The sequence below is a fragment of the Ahaetulla prasina genome, chromosome 9 (genome assembly GCF_028640845.1).
Source record: "Ahaetulla prasina isolate Xishuangbanna chromosome 9, ASM2864084v1, whole genome shotgun sequence".
Lineage (NCBI taxonomy): Eukaryota > Metazoa > Chordata > Lepidosauria > Squamata > Colubridae > Ahaetulla > Ahaetulla prasina.
In genome coordinates, this window is record NC_080547.1 from 22089551 (window position 1) to 22112024 (window position 22474).

Genomic DNA, 22474 nt, shown 5'->3' on the forward strand with positions numbered 1-22474 from the left:
AAGTGACGATCTGTCTGTATTCGAAAGTCCCACAAGATCTTCATCTTCTCATTTTCTATAACTTTTTCCACTTTATGTTTCCATGACTTGTTGGATACAGGCAAGCCGTATTTTTTACATAATAACCAGTGGATTAATTTAGCAACTCGGTCGTATCTAGCTTTGTAATCAGTTTGTGCGATTTTGCTGCATTCACATATTAAATGTGAAACTGTTTCGACTTTGTTGTCGGCAGTTTGGATTGTTGGTGGATTTTTGTATCTTTGCTTTCATGGCATTAGTTCGTAGTGCTTGCCCTTGAGCAGCGAGTATTAAACCTTCTGTTTCTTTCTTGATGGTTCCCATCTTAAGCCATGCCCATATAAAGTTGTCATCACATTTTCCTTCAATGTTTTTCAAGTATAGTCTATGCAAAGCTTTGGATTTCCATCTCCTTAATCTGTCATCCAGCTGTTTTTCCTTATATTGTGCATTTTGTTTCTGTTGTTTTTATAATGTTCTCTGTTTTCACAGCCTGCAGCAATTGTTCTGTACTTTGGTTCACATAATCATTCAAACTTCGTTTTTCTTCTTCTATAGTTTGATGGATTTGCAATAGTCCTCTGCTCCCGATTTTTCTTGGCAGGTACAACCTGTCGATGTCACTTCATGGATGTAAAGCGTGGTATATATTCAAAAGTTTCTGCGTTTTCCGGTCCAAGTTTTCTAGTTCAGCCAAAGTCCAGTTGATGATTCCAGCTGAGTAATGTATCACTGGAACTGCCCATGTATTAATGCCTTTAATTATGTTTCCAGAATTCAAGTCCAAAATTCATTTTGATGTCGCTGCTAAGCAGTTGAACTGTGTTGAGTATTGATTTAAGTTCAGTGGGGCTTTTTGCATACATTTTTAAGTCATCCATGTATAGTAGATGGTTTATCTTCCCATGTTGGCTTGAGATTTGGTATCCAAGTTTGGTGTTTTGTAGGATTATTGTCAATGGAATTAATGTGATGTTGAACAGTACTGGTGAAAGTGAGTCCCCCTGGAAGATTCCTTGTCTGATGTTGACTTCACCAGTGTTCTCCCCATTTGCTGTTAGAACTGTTTTCCATTTTTGCATATTTGCTTTAAAAAATGTACAAATACTTTTGCTGATTCCAAAGTTTTGGAACAGGTGTTCCAAACAGGTGTTAATCTAACTGTGGGGTAATGAGTCAAATGCCTTCTTGTAATCAATCCATGCCATATTTAACTAATATAACAATATTATTATTATTATTATTATTATTATTATTATTATTATTATTATTATTATTATTATTATTTTATATTAATATAACTAATATAACTAGGAACTAGAAAAAATAGGGGGGGAACGGACGTGGTGGCTCAGGGGCTAAGACACTGAGCTTGTTGATCGAAAGGTCAGCAGTTCAGCGGTTTGAATCCCTAGTGCCATGTAAGAGGGTAAGTTCCCGTTCTTTGTCCCAGCTTCTACCAACCTAGCAGTTCGAAAGCACATAAAAAATGCAAGTAGAAAAAATAGGGACCACCTTTGGTGGGAAGGTAACAGCGTTCCGTGCACCTTTGGTGTTGAGTCATGCCGGCCACATGACCACAGAGACATCTTTGGACAGTGCTGGCTCTTCGGCTTTGAAACAGAGATGAGCATTGCCCCCTAGAGTTGGGAATGACTAGCACATATGTGCGAGTGGAACCTTTACCTAGGAAAAATACATTTCGTTTTACTCTTTAACAGATGTTTTGCATCAAATTCTGATCTTCCCTAGATTAGGACAGTATTGTAATGGTGAACTCCCCACTTCTTAAAAACTGGACCACTCAGAAATGTATACAGAAAAATCTATTTAGAGAAACACACACAAACAATGCTTATTTGTGTGCTGCTGGCAATACAAAGTGATGCATTATGAGGTGAAATAAACTCAGTGCTGGAGAAAATAGGACCAAAAATGAGGATCATTAGTACAGTCTGATGTATTTTATCTCTTTTGCAGCCTCCAAGTTGCTTTACAGAACCATTTCAAATCAAGATTCAGTCCTCATCCAACCAGGATTATGTGTGAGAGCTTTCCCATGTTTTGTAACTTGATGACAAAAAGCAAAGCCAAGGCTTTGGGGAAAAGTATCTCTTTTGTCAACCAGTTCTTAATTTCAGCTCACAAGTAGAGTGGAAGAAAAGAGAGATGTAGAAAGGAAGCAGGCTGGGAAGACCCATCCAGCATTCTTGCTCCAATTTTCCACAGCCCATCAAGTGCTTTCTCAAACAAATGAAAAACAAAAACAAAAACAGATCCTTGAGAAGTTCTTCCCTTCTCAGGGTAATTGCCAAATGAACTCTCTACTTAATGGACATTGTCAGAGGGCATGGACAATGGTTTTGTTTTCCTTCTTTCTCATTATAGCTTGCACAGTTCCCAGCTGACAATGTGATAATTTTTTGCTGATAGAACCACCCTTTCCTTCTGTGCTTTCCCTTTTTTTCTCTCTCTGATTGCCCCCTGAAGTTACACTCCTGGTACAATACTGCCCCTCCAGTGGTAAAATCCTCCCCGGTTTGCCACCGGTTTGCTGCCTGCGCATGCATGGTGCACGCCAAAAGCACACTGTATGCGTGCCCATGCACAGGATGCGCCAAACGCACGCTGTCTGCGGAAAAAGGAGGCTTGGGAAGGTACATAGAACTGCGAGTGGGGGGAAAAGAGCTGTGCTGCTCAATTTAGCAGGATTTCTTGCTTTCTAGCAATTTTAAATCATGCAGCACAGTTGATCATCGGAAATACCGGTTCGGACCAACCGGTAGGTTTTTTTTTTACTACCGGTTTGCCGAACCGGAAGCTTTTATCACTACCGATTTGCCTGAAGTGGTGTGAACCGGTAGGATTTCACCATTGTGCCCTTCTAAAAACGAGACGCCTTGACAATACTTGAGACTACGGAGTAAACTATGAAATTGTGGTTAGTTTCTAAAATGGGGTAGAGAGGGAGTGCAAAGCAGTGCGGGGGGTGGGTGGGAAGATTGCTTCCAAGTTTGTCCTCTTAATTCCTTTTTCTTTCGATACCTATTTATGCTTTTCGTACTCAGCCGGATTCTTTCTCCTTTTTACCATTGCAAATCAAAGACCTAGGGGCACACACTGTGTGTATGAAGAGGGGAGGGGGGGGGCTTGCTGATTAGAGCTGTCTTGAAATTAAATTAGAAAAGCTTTAAATCAGAATAAAACTGTTAGTAGCAACCTTCAAGGCCAACTTGATTTTTAATGAGACTCCTTGGAGACTGAACTGGAATCTCATCAGATCATGAAAATGTGAGAACTGTTTGCAACTAATCTTCCTTCCAGGACCACAAGGGGATTGTGAATGGTCAAAGAGATGCGTTTTGTGGGGCCCCAGATCTCTTTATAGTCTTTCCAATATTCTCAAATAAATAAAATTTGTTTATTGCTAACACCGTCAGTAGTTTGAGGCCATTTTTTTTTAATTCTCTTTCAGCCACTCTGTTTTGCTTATTTTTCCCCCCTCTAAACAAACCTCACTTTGCAAACACCTTGAGGATACCTAACTCTGATTGTCTTCTCGAAGCAGACTCATTAAAATATTAACTTATAAAGAACTGGCAGACATAGTTGCCAGCTGAGTTCATTATATTTTTCCATGATTCAGAAAACATTGAGTCCAGCTATGCCTCAAAGGTGATAAAAAGAGCTAATTTGGTCCAGTGGTGAAGGCATCAGGCTAGAAAGCAGGAGTGTGAGTTCTACTCCCACCTTAAGCATGAAAGCCAGCTGGGTGACTTTGGGCCAGTCACTCTCTCTTAGATCACCTCTCACAGGCTTGTTGTCATTGTGGGGAAATTAAGAGGAGGAAGGAGTATTAGGTATGTTTACTACCTTAAATTACTTACAAATAGAATAGAATAGAATAGAATAGAATAGAATAGAATAGAATAGAATAGAATAGAATTTTTTATTGGCCAAGTGTGATTGGACACACAAGGAATTTGTCTTTGGTGCATATGCTCTCAGTGTACATAAAAGAAAAGATACCTTCATCAAGAATCATAAGATACAACACTTAATGATAGTCATCGGGTCCAAATAAGCAATCAGGAAACAATATCAATATAGATCGTAAGGATACAAGCAACAAAGTTACTGCTATACAGTCTGTTGTGTCTTGCCCACCCTCAGAGCAGCCGGGGCCTTCTTATCTGCTCCCGAACACGGAGGAATGTATGCCTCCCGGCCCCAGTCCTGGCTCCATGCCCAGACAAACTGCAGAAGAAGGAGCACCTCCCGGCCCCAGCCCTGACTCCATGCCCAGGCAAACGGAGCAGCTAGACCCCTCCCCCTCCTCCACAGCATGTGAGCCTGAGGAGGGTTTATTACCAACAGCTGATTGGAGTGACCCTCGCATCAGAAGATTGGATAGGCGGAGGCAACAGAAGGAAGGGAGGGGCAGGCCTTAATGAGTGCTGAGTCATGGAGCCACACCCCATGGCCTATATAAAGGATCTGCTTTCTGGCAGTCTCTGAGTCAGGCAAAGTTGAACTTATCTTGCTGAAGTCACTTACTGGTCTCCTGCCTGCTCTGAGGACTTTGCTAGGACTTTGGGCAGAGCTGCAGAGGCACGCCTGATTTGGATTTCCCTGACCCGGCTGTCAGCGGAGGAGTGGGACACGACACAGTCATAAATGGAAGGAGATGGATGATGGGAACGATGAGAAGATTAATAGTGCAGATTTAGTAAATTGTTTGACAGTGTTGAGGGAATTATTTGTTTGGCAGAGTGATGGCATTTGGGAAGAAACTGTTCATGTGACTAGTTGTTCTGGTGTGCAGTGCTCTACAGTGTTGTTTTGAGGGTAGGAGTTGAAACAGTTTATGTTGTTGTTGTTGTTGTTAGTTGCAAAGTCTTCCTGTCCTCTACCATCCTTTGGAGTCCATTTAAGCTCACACCTACTGCTTCAGTGACTCCATCCAGCCACCTCGTTCTCTGTCGTCTCCTTCTTCTTTTGCCCTCAATCGTTCCCAGCATTAGGCTCTTCTCCAGAGAGTCCTTCCTTCTCATGAGGTGGCCAAAGTGTTTCAGTTTCATCTTCAGGATCTGGCCTTCTAAAGAGCAGTCAGGTTTGATCTCCTCTAGAACTGACTTGTTTGTTCACCTTGCAGTCCAAGGGACTCGCAGGAGTCTTCTCCAGCACCAGAGTTCAAAGGCCTCAATTCTTTGGCGCTCAGCCTTCCTTATGGTCCAACTTTCACACCCATGCTTTGCAACTGGGAAAACCATAGCCTTGACTATATGCACTTTTGTTGGCAGGGTGATGTCTCTGCTCTTTAGTACGCTGTCTAGAATTGCCATAGCTTTCCTCCCCAGGAGCAAGCATCTTTTAATTTCTTGGCTGCAGTCCCCATCTATGGTGATCTTGGAGCCCAGGAAAATAAAATCTGTCACTACCTCCATTTCTTCCCCATCTTATCTGCGAGGAATTGAAAGGGTTCGATGCCATGATCTTAGTTTTTTAATGTTGAGTTTCAAGCCAACTTTTGCACTCTCCTCCTTTACCCACATCAAGAGCCTTTTTAGTTCCTCTTCACTTTCTTCCATTAGAGTGGTATCATCTGCATATCTGAGGTTGTTGATATTTCTCCCAGCAATCTTAATTCCAACTTTTAATTCATCCAGCCCCGCCTTTCTCATGATGTGCCCTGCATATAAGTTAAATAGGCAGGGCGATAGTATACAGCCTTGCCGGACTCCTTTCCCAATTTTGAACCAATCAGTTCCGTGTCCAGTTTATGTTAGAAAGAAATAAAGATGAGATAATACAAACATATATACATACGTATCTGTGATTCCCCGAAAATAAGACTCAGTCTTATATTATTTTGCTACAAAATGGCACCAGGTCTTATTTTCAGGGGATGTCTTCCACCTCGCCCTGCGGCAATGACAGCCCCACCCAGCAGGAGCCCACTGCTCACATCTGTGGCCACTTGTGTGTATCGCCCTCCGGCCTCCATTGCGCTGTCAGAGGCCTTCAGAAAAGGCCTCTTCAGCTGAAAAACAGGCTCTGGATTGACACACACAGTGCCCCCCCGGCCTCGTTTCACCATCAGAGACCTTCAGAATCAGTCCAGAGCTTATTATTGGATGTAGAGGCCTTTCCTGAAGGCCTCTGACAGCAAAATGGAGGACAGGGGCGTGCCACCCGCATCTATCCAGAGCCCGTTTCTCGACTACAGAGACCTTTCCTGAATGCCTCTGATAGTGAAACAGAGACCGGGGGTGACACATGAAAGTGGCGACAAGCGGCCGCAGAAGAAGTGGGCCGGCAAGGCACAGCAGGTGTCAGGGTGTGCGAGGCCTGGCTGCAATTATCCAAAGGTAAGTAGTAGGGCAGCTCCACCCCTCCATCCCCACCCTAGCTTAATTTTTACCCCTGTGCCTCTCCCCATCCTATGCACCCCGTAGTGGGCGGGGTCTTAAGTAGGGCTTATTTTGAGGGGGGAAGGCTTATATTGAGCGCATGTGTAAAAATCAAGCTAGGGCTTATTTTTGGGATAGGTATTATTTTTGGGGAAACACAGTACATATTGTACATACATACATACATATATACATATGAAACTGCCACCCGCTGTAAACTTTGTAGTTATCCTCTAGGCTCTTAAAAATAGACCTGCCCAAACTTTGGTACTTGGGATCTTTAGAGTAGCTGAACCTACTATTTTCTGTATTCTGTTGAAGTTAAAAATGGAGTTCCCAGGATAACTCATCATTAGCCATGTTGGCTGTAGCTCCTGAAAATGGTAATTCAGCAACAATTGAAAAGAGATATTCCCCATAAATTCTACTACCACTGTAAAGAAAGAAATTTATGGATTGTTGCATCTAAGGTTTATAGTTAAATGGAAAGCATAATGTTGGTATTGCCATATGTCCGTGTCAAACATTTTAATAGTACATATTTTTTTCATTGTTTTCTAGGGTTTTTTAAATTCTGTCTTCCAAGATTCGGTTTTCTGTTCCAATTTAATGCTTCTCAAACAATTTCTTTAGAAAACCTACTGCAAATCTTCTTAATCCTACTTTTTTTACTTTCAATCTCTCTCTCTCTCTCTCTCTCTCCCTATCTACCTATATCTATACCTATATCATATCTCTCTCTCTCTATCTTTCTATCTCTATCTCTCTATCTACCTACCTATCTACCTATCCACCTATCTACCTATATCTATACATATCATTTTTTTCTCTGTCTTTTTCTCTTTCTCTACCTCTACCTCTGTCTCTATCTCTATCTCTATCTCTATCTATGTTGTTGTTAGTTGCGAAGTCGTGTCCAATGCATCGCGACCCCATGGACAACGTTCCTACAGGCCATCTATATCTATCTCTATCTCTATCTCTATCTCTTTCTCTAAGTAAAGGTTCCCCTCGCACATATGTGCTAGTCGTTCCCAACTCTAGGGGGCGGTGCTCATCTCTGTTTTAAAGCCAAAGAGCCAGCGCTGTCCGAAGATGTCTTCGTGGTCATGTGGCCAGCATGACTCAACACCAAAGGTGCACGGAACGCTGTTACCTTCCCACCAAAGGTGGTCCCTATTTTTCTATTTGCATTTTTTATGTGCTTTCGAACTGCTAGGTTGGCAGAAGCTGGGACAAGTAACAGGAGCTCACCCCATTATGCGGCACTAAGGATTCGACCCGCTGAACTGCCAACCTTTTGATCAACAAGCTAAGCGTCCCTTCATCTATATCTTTATCTATATCTATATCTATATCTATATCTATATCTATATCTATCTATATCTATATCTATATCTATATCTATATCTATATCTATATCTATATCTATATCTATATCTACCTACCTACCTACCTACCTATATTTATATCATCCATATCCATATCTATCTATCTATCTATCTATCTATCTATCTATCTATCTATCTATCTATCTATCTATCTATCATCTATCATGTTTACAATTATATTCTTTTTATTGCTCCATATCTTCAAGCATACTTTTGCCAATATTAAACATGTGAACATGTGGGTGGATTTGTATGCATTCTGGGGATCCCCTCTCTTGGAAATTGTGGATTGAAATGCAAGAAATGCTTGTTCAGAATGGCACACAAAATGTGGCATGGATTAGATGTCTCCATGCTGGATATAAACACTCATTTGATTAAATAGACCTGAAAGTAATTTGATAGACAATTCTTGTTTCACTCATATATTTCTGCTCTGCTGCCTCATTGATTTTTATCAATGCATTGCCACAGTTAATTATGAATGGCCATGCATATGTTTCTTGCTTAATAGGCTACATTGCAATATGCTGAATCTATTTCCTACCATAGTACAGTAGTTCATAATTATGAGGATATAAATTATTATTTTCTTTCTAGTATTTTTCAAATCCTGCATATGTAGGCCAGGATACAGAGTTCTTCACACGCTCACTAATAAGATGTTCTAGAAGTAAGGAAAGATGGGGAAGGAAGGAAGGAAAGAAGGAAGGAAGGAAGGATTGAGGGAGGGGAGGGAGGAAGGGAAGAAGGAAGGAAGGAAGGAAGGAAGGAAGGAAGGAAGGAAGGAAGGAAGGAAGGAAGGAAGGAAGGAAGGAAGGAAGGAAGGAAGGAAGGAAGATTTCTGATGTTCTCTGCCAGATTCCCACAAAGCAACTCAATGGGGAAGCTGGCAGGAAGTCAGAAATTGCTCCTGCTCATAGTATTTTTTTTTAATTTATTTTTTGCTCATCTTTGATCATTCTGTTTCAGTAAGTAAACATCTCTGAAACAATGCCTCCTTATTACTCTAAAATCTTCATATGTAAACCATTTAGCAGCATCCACTCCAAAAGAACAAAACAGCTAGGCAAATACCTGAGATTATTTTCAGCAACAAAGGAAGTTGAGCTAGATGCTAGATCTACCTTTCAAGGCAGAGATTGTTAGGAGAGCCCGGCAGCTGAGGTAAGTCCTCATTAAGGACTTTCTTACTTACCAGTGGTATGCACTCTCTCCAAAGATTTCACATTAAAACTGCAGTTATGCCTGCTGTCTTCATTGCTTTTCTATTAAGAGCCATGGTGCAGTGGTTAAATTGCAGTATTGCAGGCTAACTCTGAATTCCACTTCCAGGAGTCCGATCCTGACCAGCTCAAGGTTGACCCAAATAATAATGAATAAATAAATAAATATCCTTCCAAGGTCAGTTAAAATGAGGACCCAGATTGTTGGGGGCAATATGCTGACTCTGTATGCTGCTGAGAGAGGGCTGTAAAGCACTATGGGGCAGCATATAAGTCTATGTGCTATTGCTATTAATTGATTTGATTTGCAACTCACAAGTAATGTAGTACAGTAAAGTACAGTAGTTGTGTGCTGATTGTTGTACTTCTGTATTTCTTGGATTCCTCAAGAAAAGTTCAGTATTTCAGAACACTGATCAGTATTTAGGAATATATATTTAATTGTATTTAATTATTAAATATGAACTATTAAAACTGAGGTAAAGGTTCCCCTCGCACATACATGCTAGTCGTTCCAGAGTCTAGAGGGCGGTGCTCATCTCTGTTTCAAAGCTGAAGAGCCGGTGCTGTCCGATGACATCTTTATGGTCATGTGGCCGGCATGACTCAACGCCAAAGGCTCACGGAACGCTGTTACCTTCCCACCAAAGGTGGTCCCTATTTTTCTACTTGCATTTTTTATGTGCTTTCAAACTGCTAGGTTGGCAGAAGCTGGGACAAGTAACGGGAGCTCACCCTCTTACGTGGCATTCGGGATTCGAACCGCTGAACTGCCGACCTTTCGATTGACAAGCTCAGCGTCTTATCCACTAAGCCACCGCGTCCCTTATGAACTATTGTATCCATAGGTTAATGTCAAAATGAGACAATACATATCTAGGAAAGTACTATACATACACAAGAATGTTCACTCATTCCGAGCACAAATGGTCTTTGGATTTTGTAAGGCAGAAACCTTCCTTTAATAGTATTTATTAAAAACGATCCGTTTTCAGATGAAAACAATGGTTTAAAGGTTCAGTTCTCATCAGGAAATAGTACCCTTAATGCTACCTGAAAGGATAATTATTCTTTCAACAACAATTGTAATAATGTAATTCTGTGTTAAAAAAAATGAGAAGGAATCTTATAGCACTTTTTTTCAGCCTAACAATTTTTATTTTAAAATTTATTTTTAGCTTTAGCTTACAAAAAGCTTATGCTTTTTGTAATAAAATTTGTTAAGCTGAAAAGGTGGAATAAGATCTCTCCTGATTTTGAGCTTCCATAGGTAATACAGCTCACCTCCAACAGTATTTATAGTAATTCTGTGTCGTATTTTTTTGCACCCTGAACACCCGGGACAATTACCGTATTTTTCAGAATATAAGATGCACCAGACTATAAGACGCACCTCCCTTTTTTTGGTGAGGAAAACAAGAAAAAGAAATCTGCCTCTGCCTCCCAGCAATTTTGCCTCATAGCAGCAAACAGCCTGCTTTACTTTCATTTTCATTTTCTGCATAGCTTGATTAGCACAAGAAAAAAAAAATCTGCTCCCATCAATTTATTTATTTATTTGTTTGTTTGTTTTTCAAATTTTTATACCGCCCTTCTCCGAAGACTCAGGGCGGTGTACAGCAAATAAAACAACAATAATCCAAAAAATTTTAAAATACAATATCCAGTTTAAAAATCTAATTCGATCTCTGTATGTTAAAAATATTAAGTAAGAAAATTACAAAATAGAATAAAACTCCTATTTAAAAGCCCACTAAAAACCCACAGTATTAAAATCAATCAGGCCACCCCCGCTTGGTGAAAAAAGAAGGTCTTGAGCTCGCGCGTAAAGGTCCAAAGATCAGGGAGAAAACGGAGTCCCACCAGCAACAAGCAATTTACCTCCTTGCAGCAAGCAGCAGAGGCCCGTGCAGCAAGAGGCAATGGTAATCCCTGCAGCCCGAAACAGCTGAGAGTCAGGGACAAATCAACTTGTGCTAATCAGGCTGTGCTGAAGCTGAAATGGGCTGTTTGTTCTTGCTGCTTGCTGCAAGGAGGTAAATTGCTGGGAGGCAGAAGTCAAAGGGTGAGGCCAGTGGGTGGGCGGGGCTATATTCGGTGTATAAGACGCACCCAAATTTTCATCCCCTGGGAAAAAGGTTCATCTTATACTCCAAAAAATATGGTATTTATCTGTGTGTTTTATTAAGTTCTCTTAGGACAATCTCTGAACCCTAACAAAGACTACCAAGGTGTTAATGTTAATGTTTATTCAGTTTCTATACCGCCCTTCTCCCGAAGGACTCAGGGCAGTTTACAGCCAACTAAGAACAATGAATACAAAAATTAAAACACATTTAAAAGAATAATTTAGATAGGCTGAATATATTAAAAACTATTAAAATCCCCATTAAAACTATTAGGCCAGTCCTGCACGATGAAATAAAAGAGTTTTCAACTCACGCCGGAAGGCCCGGAGGTCAGGGAGTTGGCGTATCCCTGGGGGTAGCTCGTTCCAGAGGGCTGGAGCCCCCACAGAGAAGGCCCTCCCCCTGGGAGTCGCCAGTCGACACTGTCTGGCTGACGGCATCCTGAGGAGGCCCTCTCTGTGGGAGCGCACTGGTCGATGGGAGGCCACCAGTAGCAGGAGGTGGTCCCGTAAGTAACCCGGTCCTAAGCCATGGAGCGCTTTAAAGGTGAGAACCAACACCTTGAATTGCACCCGGAAGGCAACCGGCAGCCAGTGCAGCCTGCGCAGGATAGGTGTTATATGGGAGCTGCGAGTCGCTCCCTCAATCACCCACGCGGCTGCATTCTGGACCAGCTGGAGCCTCCGGGTACTCTTCAAGGAGAGCCCCATGTAGAGAGCTTGGTATGTATTACATTCAAAGTGAACTGAGGAAATAATGCTAAACTGAGTTAAAGACAGAAATGGAAAAGGCAACAAAGACATAAGCTAAAACTCCAGCATTATAATTAATTAACTATTAAAGGCCAGGCAAACTAAAATGTTTTCGCAGCTTTGGTTCACGGGATTTTATAGTTGTTCAAGAAAATGAGCTTTTCCAATATTTCAGTTTCCGGGTCTTGTCTTTTCAAGCTGTTAAACAAGCTTCCTTTACAGACAAGGACAGAGAAGTCAGAGATGGAGTGACTACATCAGGAGCAATGTTCACCCAGGGATGAATGACTCCACATTTCCATAATTATTTTTATGTTTGAATTCATTCACAATTTCAAGGACTGTTCGGCGTCACTCACATAGTTATGGCAGAAGCTGGGGAGGGAGGAGGAATCATGTTGCATTTTATTAAATACAACTCACGTTGTCATTAGTACAGAAGATTTATAAGGGGTTTAAAGTACCTTGGGCAGGTGCTAAATCATGTTGTAAGAAGATGTGGCTAGAAGAAAATGGATGTTTCCCCAAGATATTCTGCCATCTTTGGGACTGCTGTGTCCTGCATTATTGGTATTATATACGCTTGCTCAGAATAGCAATAGCAATGGCCCTTAGACTTATATACCGCTTCACAGTGTTTTACAGCCAGTAGTGGGTTCCGCTTACCTTTGCTACTGGTTTGGAGCTGAGAGTGCGTGCGCGCTTGCTTCGCTCACTTGCGGCACTTCTGCGCATGCACAGAGCATCTGTGATGACATCCAGGTAGGTGGGTGGAGCCTCCCACCACCGCCGCTTCCGGTTCGCCCGTACCAGGACGAGCTGGTAGAAACCCACCACTGTTTATAGCCCTCTTTAAGTAATTTACACAGTCAGCCTCTTGCCTCCAACAATCTGGGTCCTCATTTTACCAACCTCAGAAGAATGGAAGGCTGAGTCAACCTTGAGCTGGTCAGGATTGAACTCCTGGCAGTCGGCAGAGTTAGCCTGCAAATACTGCATTCTAACTACTACACCACTCTTGTGACAGATCCAAGAGTGTCACAAGTTTTTTATCCAGTAACTGAAACAGGGCTCAAGAATCTTCATGAAGATATGAAAGAGAGAGATTCCATATTCACTATTAAGACCAACCCAACCCAACTCTCACTGACTCACCTGGGAAGTTTGCTTACATTTCATTGAGCTCCATAGAACATACTGTAGGTAGTCAATCTTTTCACTTTTAAGAGCCAATATGAGGGATCCTGTCAGAGGCATAGTTGGATGAAGACCAAATTTATACCTCCAGAGATTCTGTGGCTGTGTTTCAACTGCCCTTCAGGCAGATTTTTTTTGTTTTTATTTAGACAGGGATTGATCCAAGACCTTCATAACATGTTCTACAAAGTCGATGAAAGTAATGGCTGGTTTTTCACTGTGCTTAGCCAGAAGAAATTAACAATCTAGACTCTGCATGGGGACCATTTTAGAATGAAAATGAATAATTTTCATCTGTTTGGGACAGCCTCCCACAATATTGTACCACAGATTCCGATATACACAATTTTATTTTGTGTTGCTCACCTGCCTTCTGCAGAAAATGTCTAAGATGTAACTAAAATAGAGTATATTAATTGGAAGCAACAGTCCATAGGAGGAGCATAAAGATACTAGTAGCCCTAACCTTTTTTTTTTATTCAAAAGGTTTTAAAAACATTTTTACCCATATTTCCCCCCTCTTCCCTCCAACCCTCACGCTATCCCCTCCCTCCACCCCCCTTCACCCAATCCCCCCACCCCCCACCCCCGGACTTCCCAGAGCAAAATACAGGATATATCACCTAACAATCATAAACTAGAATAAGCAAACAATCCATAAACTTGCATCCCTCCCCTAGTACCTTAACTCCCCTTATCTAGTCAAAAAAAAAGAAAAGAAAAGAGAACAAACTATTACAATTACATTCTATCCATTCTTAAGCTTTTCAATCCTTCTTCTCCTTTCCAATATTCTTTCGTAGACAGTCTTTTAAGTACTCTAAAGTTTCTGCTTTCTCTTTTAAGTTCATTAATTTTTGTATCCAATCTTCAACAGTATACGATATTCCATCTTCCAATATTTCAGTAGCAAAAGTCCAATTGCTGATATTAAAGTTAAAATCAATTTACTCCCTATTATTCTTCGAAGTAATATCTTGTATAGTCCACCAGATTTATAGATCCATTATACATAATAATAAATAATATTTTTATCAAATCCTTAATACGCCATTTCTTAATCTATTATTATCATTACCTTATTTTTTATCCAAATTAATTTAAATTTTAACGAATCCACATAAAATCAACTAGCATTACTACAATCACTCCAACATTTAGAATATAAATTCAAACAATACCATTTACATTTAATCCCAATTCTTCCCCATATTTCCACTATAAATTACCAAATAATTTACAGCCATTTTCACGCATTCCTTAATTAAGTCCATTTCTTGTTCTATTTTTATCAAGACACCCCCAAATCAAATAATTCAGTTGTTGACAATTCAACCATATATAAACAAATAACATCACTACAGTCACATCTCCAACATTTAAATTATGAATTCAAACAGATACAAATAAATTTTACAACTCCAAATAACTATTCTTACAAACATATATAAGTTAACAAAAGTTAATTATAATTTCACCTTTCCCATAAAGAGAAACTGTTCACTTGAAATTGTTGCTTCTTTACTCCTTGTTCTTTACATTTAATAACCACTTGACTCGATCTTTTCTCCTTTACATCCCCTACTTTTTTCAGTGCTTCTTCTGCATCAGTTTTAATCCCAACTATTTGATGTGGACTTCCAGCCTTTAATACATTAATATAAAAATCTCTTACTTTAGATACTGTATTAAGACAATATCTTCTTCCTATATGATTTACTGTTAAACCAGCTGGAACATCCCATCTAAACCATATCTGACGATTTCTAACCTCATCCACCAAAAAAGCAAAATCCTTTCTACTTCTTAACATTTTAATAGGAATTTCTTTCAAAATTAATATATCTTGACCTAATATTTGGATTTTATTTTTATAAGATGCTTGTAAAATTTCATTCCTCTTCCTCCTGGTTGTAAAATAAATCACAATATCTCTTGGTAGCTGTTTCTGTCTGGCAACCTTAGAATTAACACAATATATTTTTTCAATTTGAATTACAACATCTTCTGGTTGCTCTCCAGTCACCTGTGCAAAAACCTCTGCAAAAGTTTCTTTTAAATTCTCTTGCTTATTTTCTTTAAGTCCTCTAAATCTCAGAGCAAACTCCATTGATTTAAATTGAAACACCACCAATTCATCGTCTACCTTCTCCACCTTTGTCTGAACCTCCTCTATTTTATTTTCCAAATTCAAATTAACTTGATTAATTTCTTCTACTCTTTCATCCAACTGGATCACACATTCACACAGTCGTTTAAATGCTGCCAACACATCATTTCTTATATCTTCATTCTGATCTTTAATTTCCAGGATTTCCTCTTGAATCTGCTTAAATTTTTGATCTTTAACCGAAAATTGTGACTCCAAAGCTTCCTTTAAAAGTCCCTTTAAAAATTTTTTCATATCTTCCTGTAGCTTATGTATTTGAAACAATGAGACTCCACTGTCCTTAACATTAAACTTTTTATCTTTAAGATCCATTTCTCAGTTTAATGTTATACTTTGCAACAATTTCAGTAAGTCTATAATCTTTTCAAAAAAAGAGAATATCTTATTCTCCTTATAAAATCTTCATGTAAGTGTAAATTCCAACAAGTTTAAATGGAGCTAAGAACACTAGCCTTGTTAATAAGAACTTCCTTAACTTTTGCTTTCATGCCCTTTTAGATAGAAACACCATTTTCTTATTCTTACTTATTTCTTAAGTACTCTTCTCAAGTACTATTTAAAAACGGAGTTAAGGTCTGGTACTTGCATTTATCGACCTTCCTGACATTGCTCTGTCTGCGTTGCCATTTATCAATTTAAATTATCATATTGATCGCAGAGACGGTCGCGGTGATTTGGTCTGCTAAAAAGCAGACTCATCCCGGATCCGGAGCTCTCGGGCTTAAACAGAGAGCTCTCACCCTCAAGAACCTAGAATCACTCCTGGGGCTTTCTGGGGAGCTCTACCTCCGCCCGTACGCTCACCTTTCCCTCTTCTCCCGAGGGAAAGGTTTCCGAGCCATCAGACAGCTGATTTGCGCTGTCTAGACGGCTCTAACGTGATCTCGGGGCTGGCGGTCTAAAAAGACGGTCTCCATCACCAACGGAGCCAACCGGAAGTCCCCTAGTTGCCCTAACCTTAAGGTCATTGAGAACATAGTTAGGATCACCAAGAATGCTCAAATGCAAACTTTTCCCCCAAAGCCAAAATTTCTCCCAGAGGACCTGAAAAAACTCTCCTCCGACTCCTAAATTCATCCAGTACCCCAAAACCTAAAATCACAAAATTCATCTTTTTTACCAGATTGTAAACATTTTTGACATCCTTTCCAGCAGCTGGCAAGCTTTGCACAGACTTGGCTATTGTTGGGTGGCACTTGACTCCCGAAAGACAGGCCATTTTGTATGTGGCTTCCTGCCTTCCAGTGCTGATAAATGGCATCTTGAAATGGGCAGGAAGGGAAAGCTTATTGCTTAAGCTGCAGTGATGAATTAGTTCCCTGGGCGGTTTTATCCCACAATAGACTCCACTAGGTAGAAATAAGGACCATTGCCCATACTTGAGAGACAATATTAGATGGTAAGGGGTGGTTCGTTTCATGATAATTGAGCAGTTTTCAAATTCATCTAGGGTTACAAAGGGAGACTGTCAAGTTGTTTAATGAGCCATTTAGCAAATCCCTTATGCATATTATCCCAGCAGCAACAATGCATATGAGCCTGCACGTAGAAAAATATGCCCCCCAGTGATGCTATCCCGCAGGGCAAGGCCTCATTAGTCTGCTGAAGTCATAACAGATGCCAACAGAGCTTGCTCAAAGGATCCATTTTGTTTGCTTTTACATTTGGGACTTATAAATGTAGCCTCTCCCCCTTGCCTTCTGCTGCACGACTCTTCCTCAAAGAGGACTAGGCTCATGCTGAGCTTTTATTTGTTCAATGGCAACTTATTTAGGACTTATATCCTGTGAAGGTTTCACTTTTAAGCTGAAAATTGTACCTTCCCCCAACACTTTTCCTTAATTCAAAACGCAGTTAAGGGGATTTAAAGATAAACCTTTAATGCCTTAATAGAATCATAATCTGCTTTTATGTCAGTTCTAAAACTGCGTTGAGGGGCCACAGTTTTCAGAATAGCAGAGGTAAATCATAGAGTTTGAGTTATGCACATTTATTCAGGATAATTAGACATCACTTGAGTCTGGGAGAAGGCTACAGCGACCATTTTATACAAAGGATTGAAAACAACCAGCTCTGAAAATACTAATACTTCCAATTATAGGTGGAACTTTTTGGACTCCTTTAACTTAATCAACTACTGTTGTTTCATAATCTGGATTTTTATAGCTGGGGACAATTCTTCTCACTCCTTTCATTGAATTTTTGAAATTGTCCAATGTCTCCAGGTTTCTTTTAGATCAGAGGTCTCCAACCTTGGCAACTTTAAGCCTGGCGGACTTCAACTCCCAGAATTCCCCAGCCAGCAAAGCAAAGCTTTGGGGAATTCTGGGAGTTGAAGTCCACCAGGCTTAAAGTTGCCAAGGTTGGAGACCTCTGTTTTAGATGTAAAGATCAAAACATGGTCAATCCAGGATATGTTTTGTTTGAAAAGCTGGAATATTTGGACAGATGTTTAATGGTAAAAGTTGAAGTTCCTCTGCTCGTGATGAAGGTGTGTGCATATACACAATCGGAGAGACATCTTACAAAACCACAGTGTATCATTCTCATCATCTTAGCACCAGCATGGCAGCAATCCTATGCTTTCTGTGCCTGACAATCAGCTGTATACTGCCAGGATCACTTTTGACTGCATTTAGGATCTAACAGAAAAACATTCTGAGTTTTAATAAATGATTTTTATCCATGGGGAATGCAAGTCTTAGCTTTTAATTAGAAATGTGAACAGACTGGTATACAAGGGATAGGTTTTTTTCCAGGTCTTTTTAATGAAAGTAAAGGCAACATTTAGTCTGTGCACATCATTCACAGTGAACAGTTATTGTGGTGCTTCAGAACATGATATCACTTGCAACGCCTTCTTTTTTGCATTACCTGCTTGTTAGGCAGTTTACTTTAGAGGGGATGGTGGCTAATTAGGAGACCCGACTGAGGCTCACAAAACGATCTACTGTATAGCGTAAAGAAACTATCCTCCGGTCCTTTAATACTAAGTATCTGGGTCACCCAATGAGCTGTTTGGTGGGAGACTCCAGGAAGTTCTTCCTTTGTTGATGAATAGTTAATAATAGGAATATTCTAATTCAGAGGTTTCATGAGCATGAAAGATAAGATGCTGGGATGAAAATGGAGAACATTCTCCCTTACTTACCCTCTTTGCTTTTGCAAGCATCATGGGAGTGGGAAATCACTATGCAGGAAGCAGAATGAAGGGCTAGGTAGCTCTATCCCTAGCAGGAGTCTTCTTATATTGTACTAGCTGGACGCCCATGCTTCGCTAGAAAACTTCATGATCGGGTGTGATTAATTGACACTTAAAGCCTGAAACTTAATGTAGAATGTGTAACTCCGTAGCATCAGAGCGTGTTGATATAAGGCAACTGGCAGTTGGAACAGAGGGGGAGGGGAAGTAGAATGTCCTGGCCCACAGGCTGGATGAGTGACGTGCTGTCCATGCCCATGCCCAGTTTAGCGAAGGGGTAGCATCCAAGCATGTTAATATAAGGCAACTGGCAGTTGGGACAGAGTTCGTGTCAGGTGGGGAGGGGGAGTAGAACGTCTAACTCCTTAGCATCAGAGCGTGTGAATATAATACTGTGTATGAAATACTAATGATCTAATGGTCATTTTAAAAAAAATCCTTTCTTAGCGAGCACCTAGAAGCCAAGAGGAGCATTTGTACCAAATTTCAAGTTCGTAGGCTTTACCGTTCTGAAGATTTCATGATGAGTGACTGGTATTTGACTTTTATATATATAGATTAGTTACCACCTCATGAGATAACCAATAGAAGAGAATATTTGTAGCTCACGGTTGAACTGTGGGGTCCTTAGTGCCCTTTGAGCTTGATTGTTTTCTTCTAGATATTTCACCACCCAAATATGTAACAGTGCTGATGATGTTACCTAGTTGGGTAATGAAAAGTCTACAAGAAAACAACCCTGCTCAGAGAGCACTGAGGCCCTCATGGAATATCCTGTTCTAGGTAACTCAAGAAGGATTTGAAATTAGAATTCACAGATATATTACAAAAATGGTCAAGAGTCGAAAATGAGTCCCATGAGCCAAGACTGAGGAAACTACTCTATTCACTCAGAGAAGCATACACTGTGATGACCCAAAAAAGTTCCTTAATGCCCCAGGGTGTTGGGAACTGAAATGGTAGCCTTAAATCATGGGAAGGTGATGCTGGTTGAATGTTGGGCGGGGGAAATCTTCCTTAAAGCAAGAAAAGTTAAATAGGGAAGCCAATTATCTTGGGAAATGGTAGGCTAAATTCCTGATGCTAAATTACACACACACACACAGATTTCTCTGGATTCATTCTTGGCTAAAAATGTCTTCATCTTTCTAGTTGCCTGAGAGAAGGGGGAGACTTTCAAAAAAGACAAAAGTCGCTCATTATGCTTAGGCCAGCGGAAGGGAGCTCATCCCTGTGTTGCCTAGACAACAAGGGTATGCTTATACCGCTCATCTCTTTAGGCCTTGCTGCAACCTGTGAGAGAACAGCAGGGGAAATCACCTGGTTGCCTAGGCAACCGGGCAATATTCTGTCTCTTCCGGCTTTATGATGTGACTCAGATCTGGGTTGGTAGAGTTTGCAAAGAGCCACAAAAGCTTATTGCATTCCACAGCTTGTCATCCCGTGACCTACAAGCCATATTTCCATTTCACTCATTTTATTCGTAGGAATAGTTAATATTTCACAGGCTTCATATTTCAGAACGAATTGACCATTTTAGCACTTCCTGGATCTCCCTTCCCCAATATGGCGTCCTCCACACAGAGTGGAATTTTTTTTAGAAAAAAAAAACTATGCTGTTTTGTGACTGTACTAAAGATGGGTTTGATTTGATTCTGTAAATTGTGTCCGATATATAATGAAAGGTACCAATTTAAGAGAGGCTTTCCTGGATTATAGTGGATTGGAAGGTTTTTTTTTGAATTGGACTAGAAACATTTCTTTCAGCATCCATTTTTATCCAATCCACATAACCTTTTTCTTTCTTCGAAGAACTCATGAAAATGATTCACACACAAGGAACCATTTACCTCAAAAGGGACATGCCAGCATATATTAATCCTAAAAAAAAATCATTCTACACAACCACAATTTGTACTTGGATACGTTTTTGACCTGAGAGTACAGTCACAAAATTTAAAGGTATGTGAAAACAAATTAAAAAAACAAGCAAAATCTAAGAAGAGTTTGACTTGCCAGAGTCGGCATCAGCGTATGGCAACATTTTTGTCAGACAAAAAGATCAGATCCAGCAAAGTCCGATTAAACTGATTCGTTGCTATTCAGCCTTATAGCCTTACAGGAATCTTTTCAACTAACAGCACCTGCCTGTAGTTCGATAAGGCTCAACAGAATTCAAGGAGGTGTTAGGCTTGCTCTACTTGTGGCTACACAGGAATTCTAGGTTGAACCAGGGGTGAAATCTAAAAATTTTCCCTACCGGTTCTGTGGGCGTGGCTTAATTGGTGGGGGTGGCTTGGTGGTCAGGTGACTGAATGGGCATGGTCAATAATAATAAATAATAAAAATAATAAAGTATACAAAACTTGGGAGGCACCGGTCTACCTTCTTTAAAAATAGAGGCCCCGGTCTACCAATTGCCTTTTACTGACAGGCCCCGGTATACCTTCTTTAAAAACAGACCCTGGTCTACCAGTTGCCTTTTACTGACAGGCCCCGGTCTACCTTCTTTAAAAATACTACAGCGCTGATCAGCTGTAGTGCGGCCCTTTGAAGTGCCACGGCAGTCATTTAAGGCTGTTTGCAGCTATATCACCACCGAGCGCTTCAGGGACAGAGAAGAAGAACAGCGAGGCGTGGGCAGTGTGGGGGTGGGGGGGGCAGGGATTTTTGCTACCGGTTCTCCGAACTACCTGCCCCCATCGCTACCGGCTCATGCGATCCGGTCTGAACCGGGAGCATTTCACCCCTGCACTAATTCAATGTGTATTTATGGAAACTTTGGAAGCGAAGTAATTTGATGATGTTCAAAGATCTTATTATTCTGCTTTTCAGGTGTGAGAAGCTTCATCTCATTAGTGTTTCAAGCATTTAGAGTTCCCAGAGTCCATGTTCAAACATTCATTCTGCTTCTTATCTCCTTTTCCAGGTTCAGCATCTTCTTTTACTCAGCAACCTCAGGACCAAGTGGTGATTGCTGGACAACCTGTGACCCTCCTGTGTGCTATTCCCGAATATAATGGAATTGTGCTATGGATTAAAGATGGACTTGCCCTTGGAGTAGGAAGGGATCTCTCCAGTAAGAATATATATATATATTTAATTTTTATTTATTCATTAACTGTATATGCTGCTCATCTCACTGTCATGCAACTCTTCTCCTTCTAAAATCCTTCTACGCATGCGCAAGATGGCGGCTTACTGAACGCCGGATCAGCGGCTGGCGAGATCCCTGGCTGACGGCGATGTTCTGTTGTCGCCTATGCCGCTGGCACCCCCCGGCCCGGTGAATTTTACACCCCAGCAATCGCGGGTGGGGTCTTTGGACCTCCTTGAACCCGCGGTTGCTGCGCTGGAGGCCGGAGAAACTGGAGACGGGGCGGGCGAAGATGGCGGCCCTGCGGAGGTGCGTGGGCGGCCGGCCGGCCCTCAGCTGTTCTCAGCTGTTTGGCGGTGAGCGGCGTGTGTTCCTAGCGCCGCTACCGCTTCCATCAGGCGACACCCACCCCGGATTAAGCCTCATGGACTCGGCTCCCCCGCTCTTGTTGTCATCTCCCTGTTGGTTACAGGGTGAGCGGTGGGAGACGAACGGCCATGTGGAGGCGTGGGGGGGGCGGCGGATGCCAGCTTCGCCGCGACGCCCGGGTTGCGTGGCTCGGCACTTTGGCCCTCGCTTTTCCAAAACATCTTTTCCGTCGGCGGTTGAGGCTTGGCGGACTGGTGAAGGCGGCCTTGTGGAGATGGGGGGAGGGGGCTGCATGTTTTTCAGTTGAGACGGCGCTTATTCAGCTGCGCCCTGTTTGCACCCCTGGACTACGCCTCCTTGGGCTTCTGGTTTCCAGCTTGTTGGACCATCTCTCCCACTGAGGGTGGGGGCAAGTGATGGACATGACGACCATGTTGAGGCGTGGGGCAGGAAGGTGTATTCTCCAGCTGACATTGTGGCTACCCTTTACCCCCACTCCCGGACCTC

General features: G+C 41.3%; 1 protein-coding gene across 1 annotated transcript in view; it reads left to right on the plus strand.

The window, feature by feature from the left end:
• Positions 1 to 22474, plus strand: part of KIRREL3 (kirre like nephrin family adhesion molecule 3) — a 483489-nt gene that overhangs the window by 110332 nt on the left and 350683 nt on the right. Inside the window, exon 4 of the mRNA XM_058194674.1 lies at positions 21431 to 21580. Within this exon, the coding sequence (XP_058050657.1) occupies positions 21431 to 21580 (150 nt within the window). The remainder of the gene's footprint in view (positions 1 to 21430; positions 21581 to 22474) is intronic.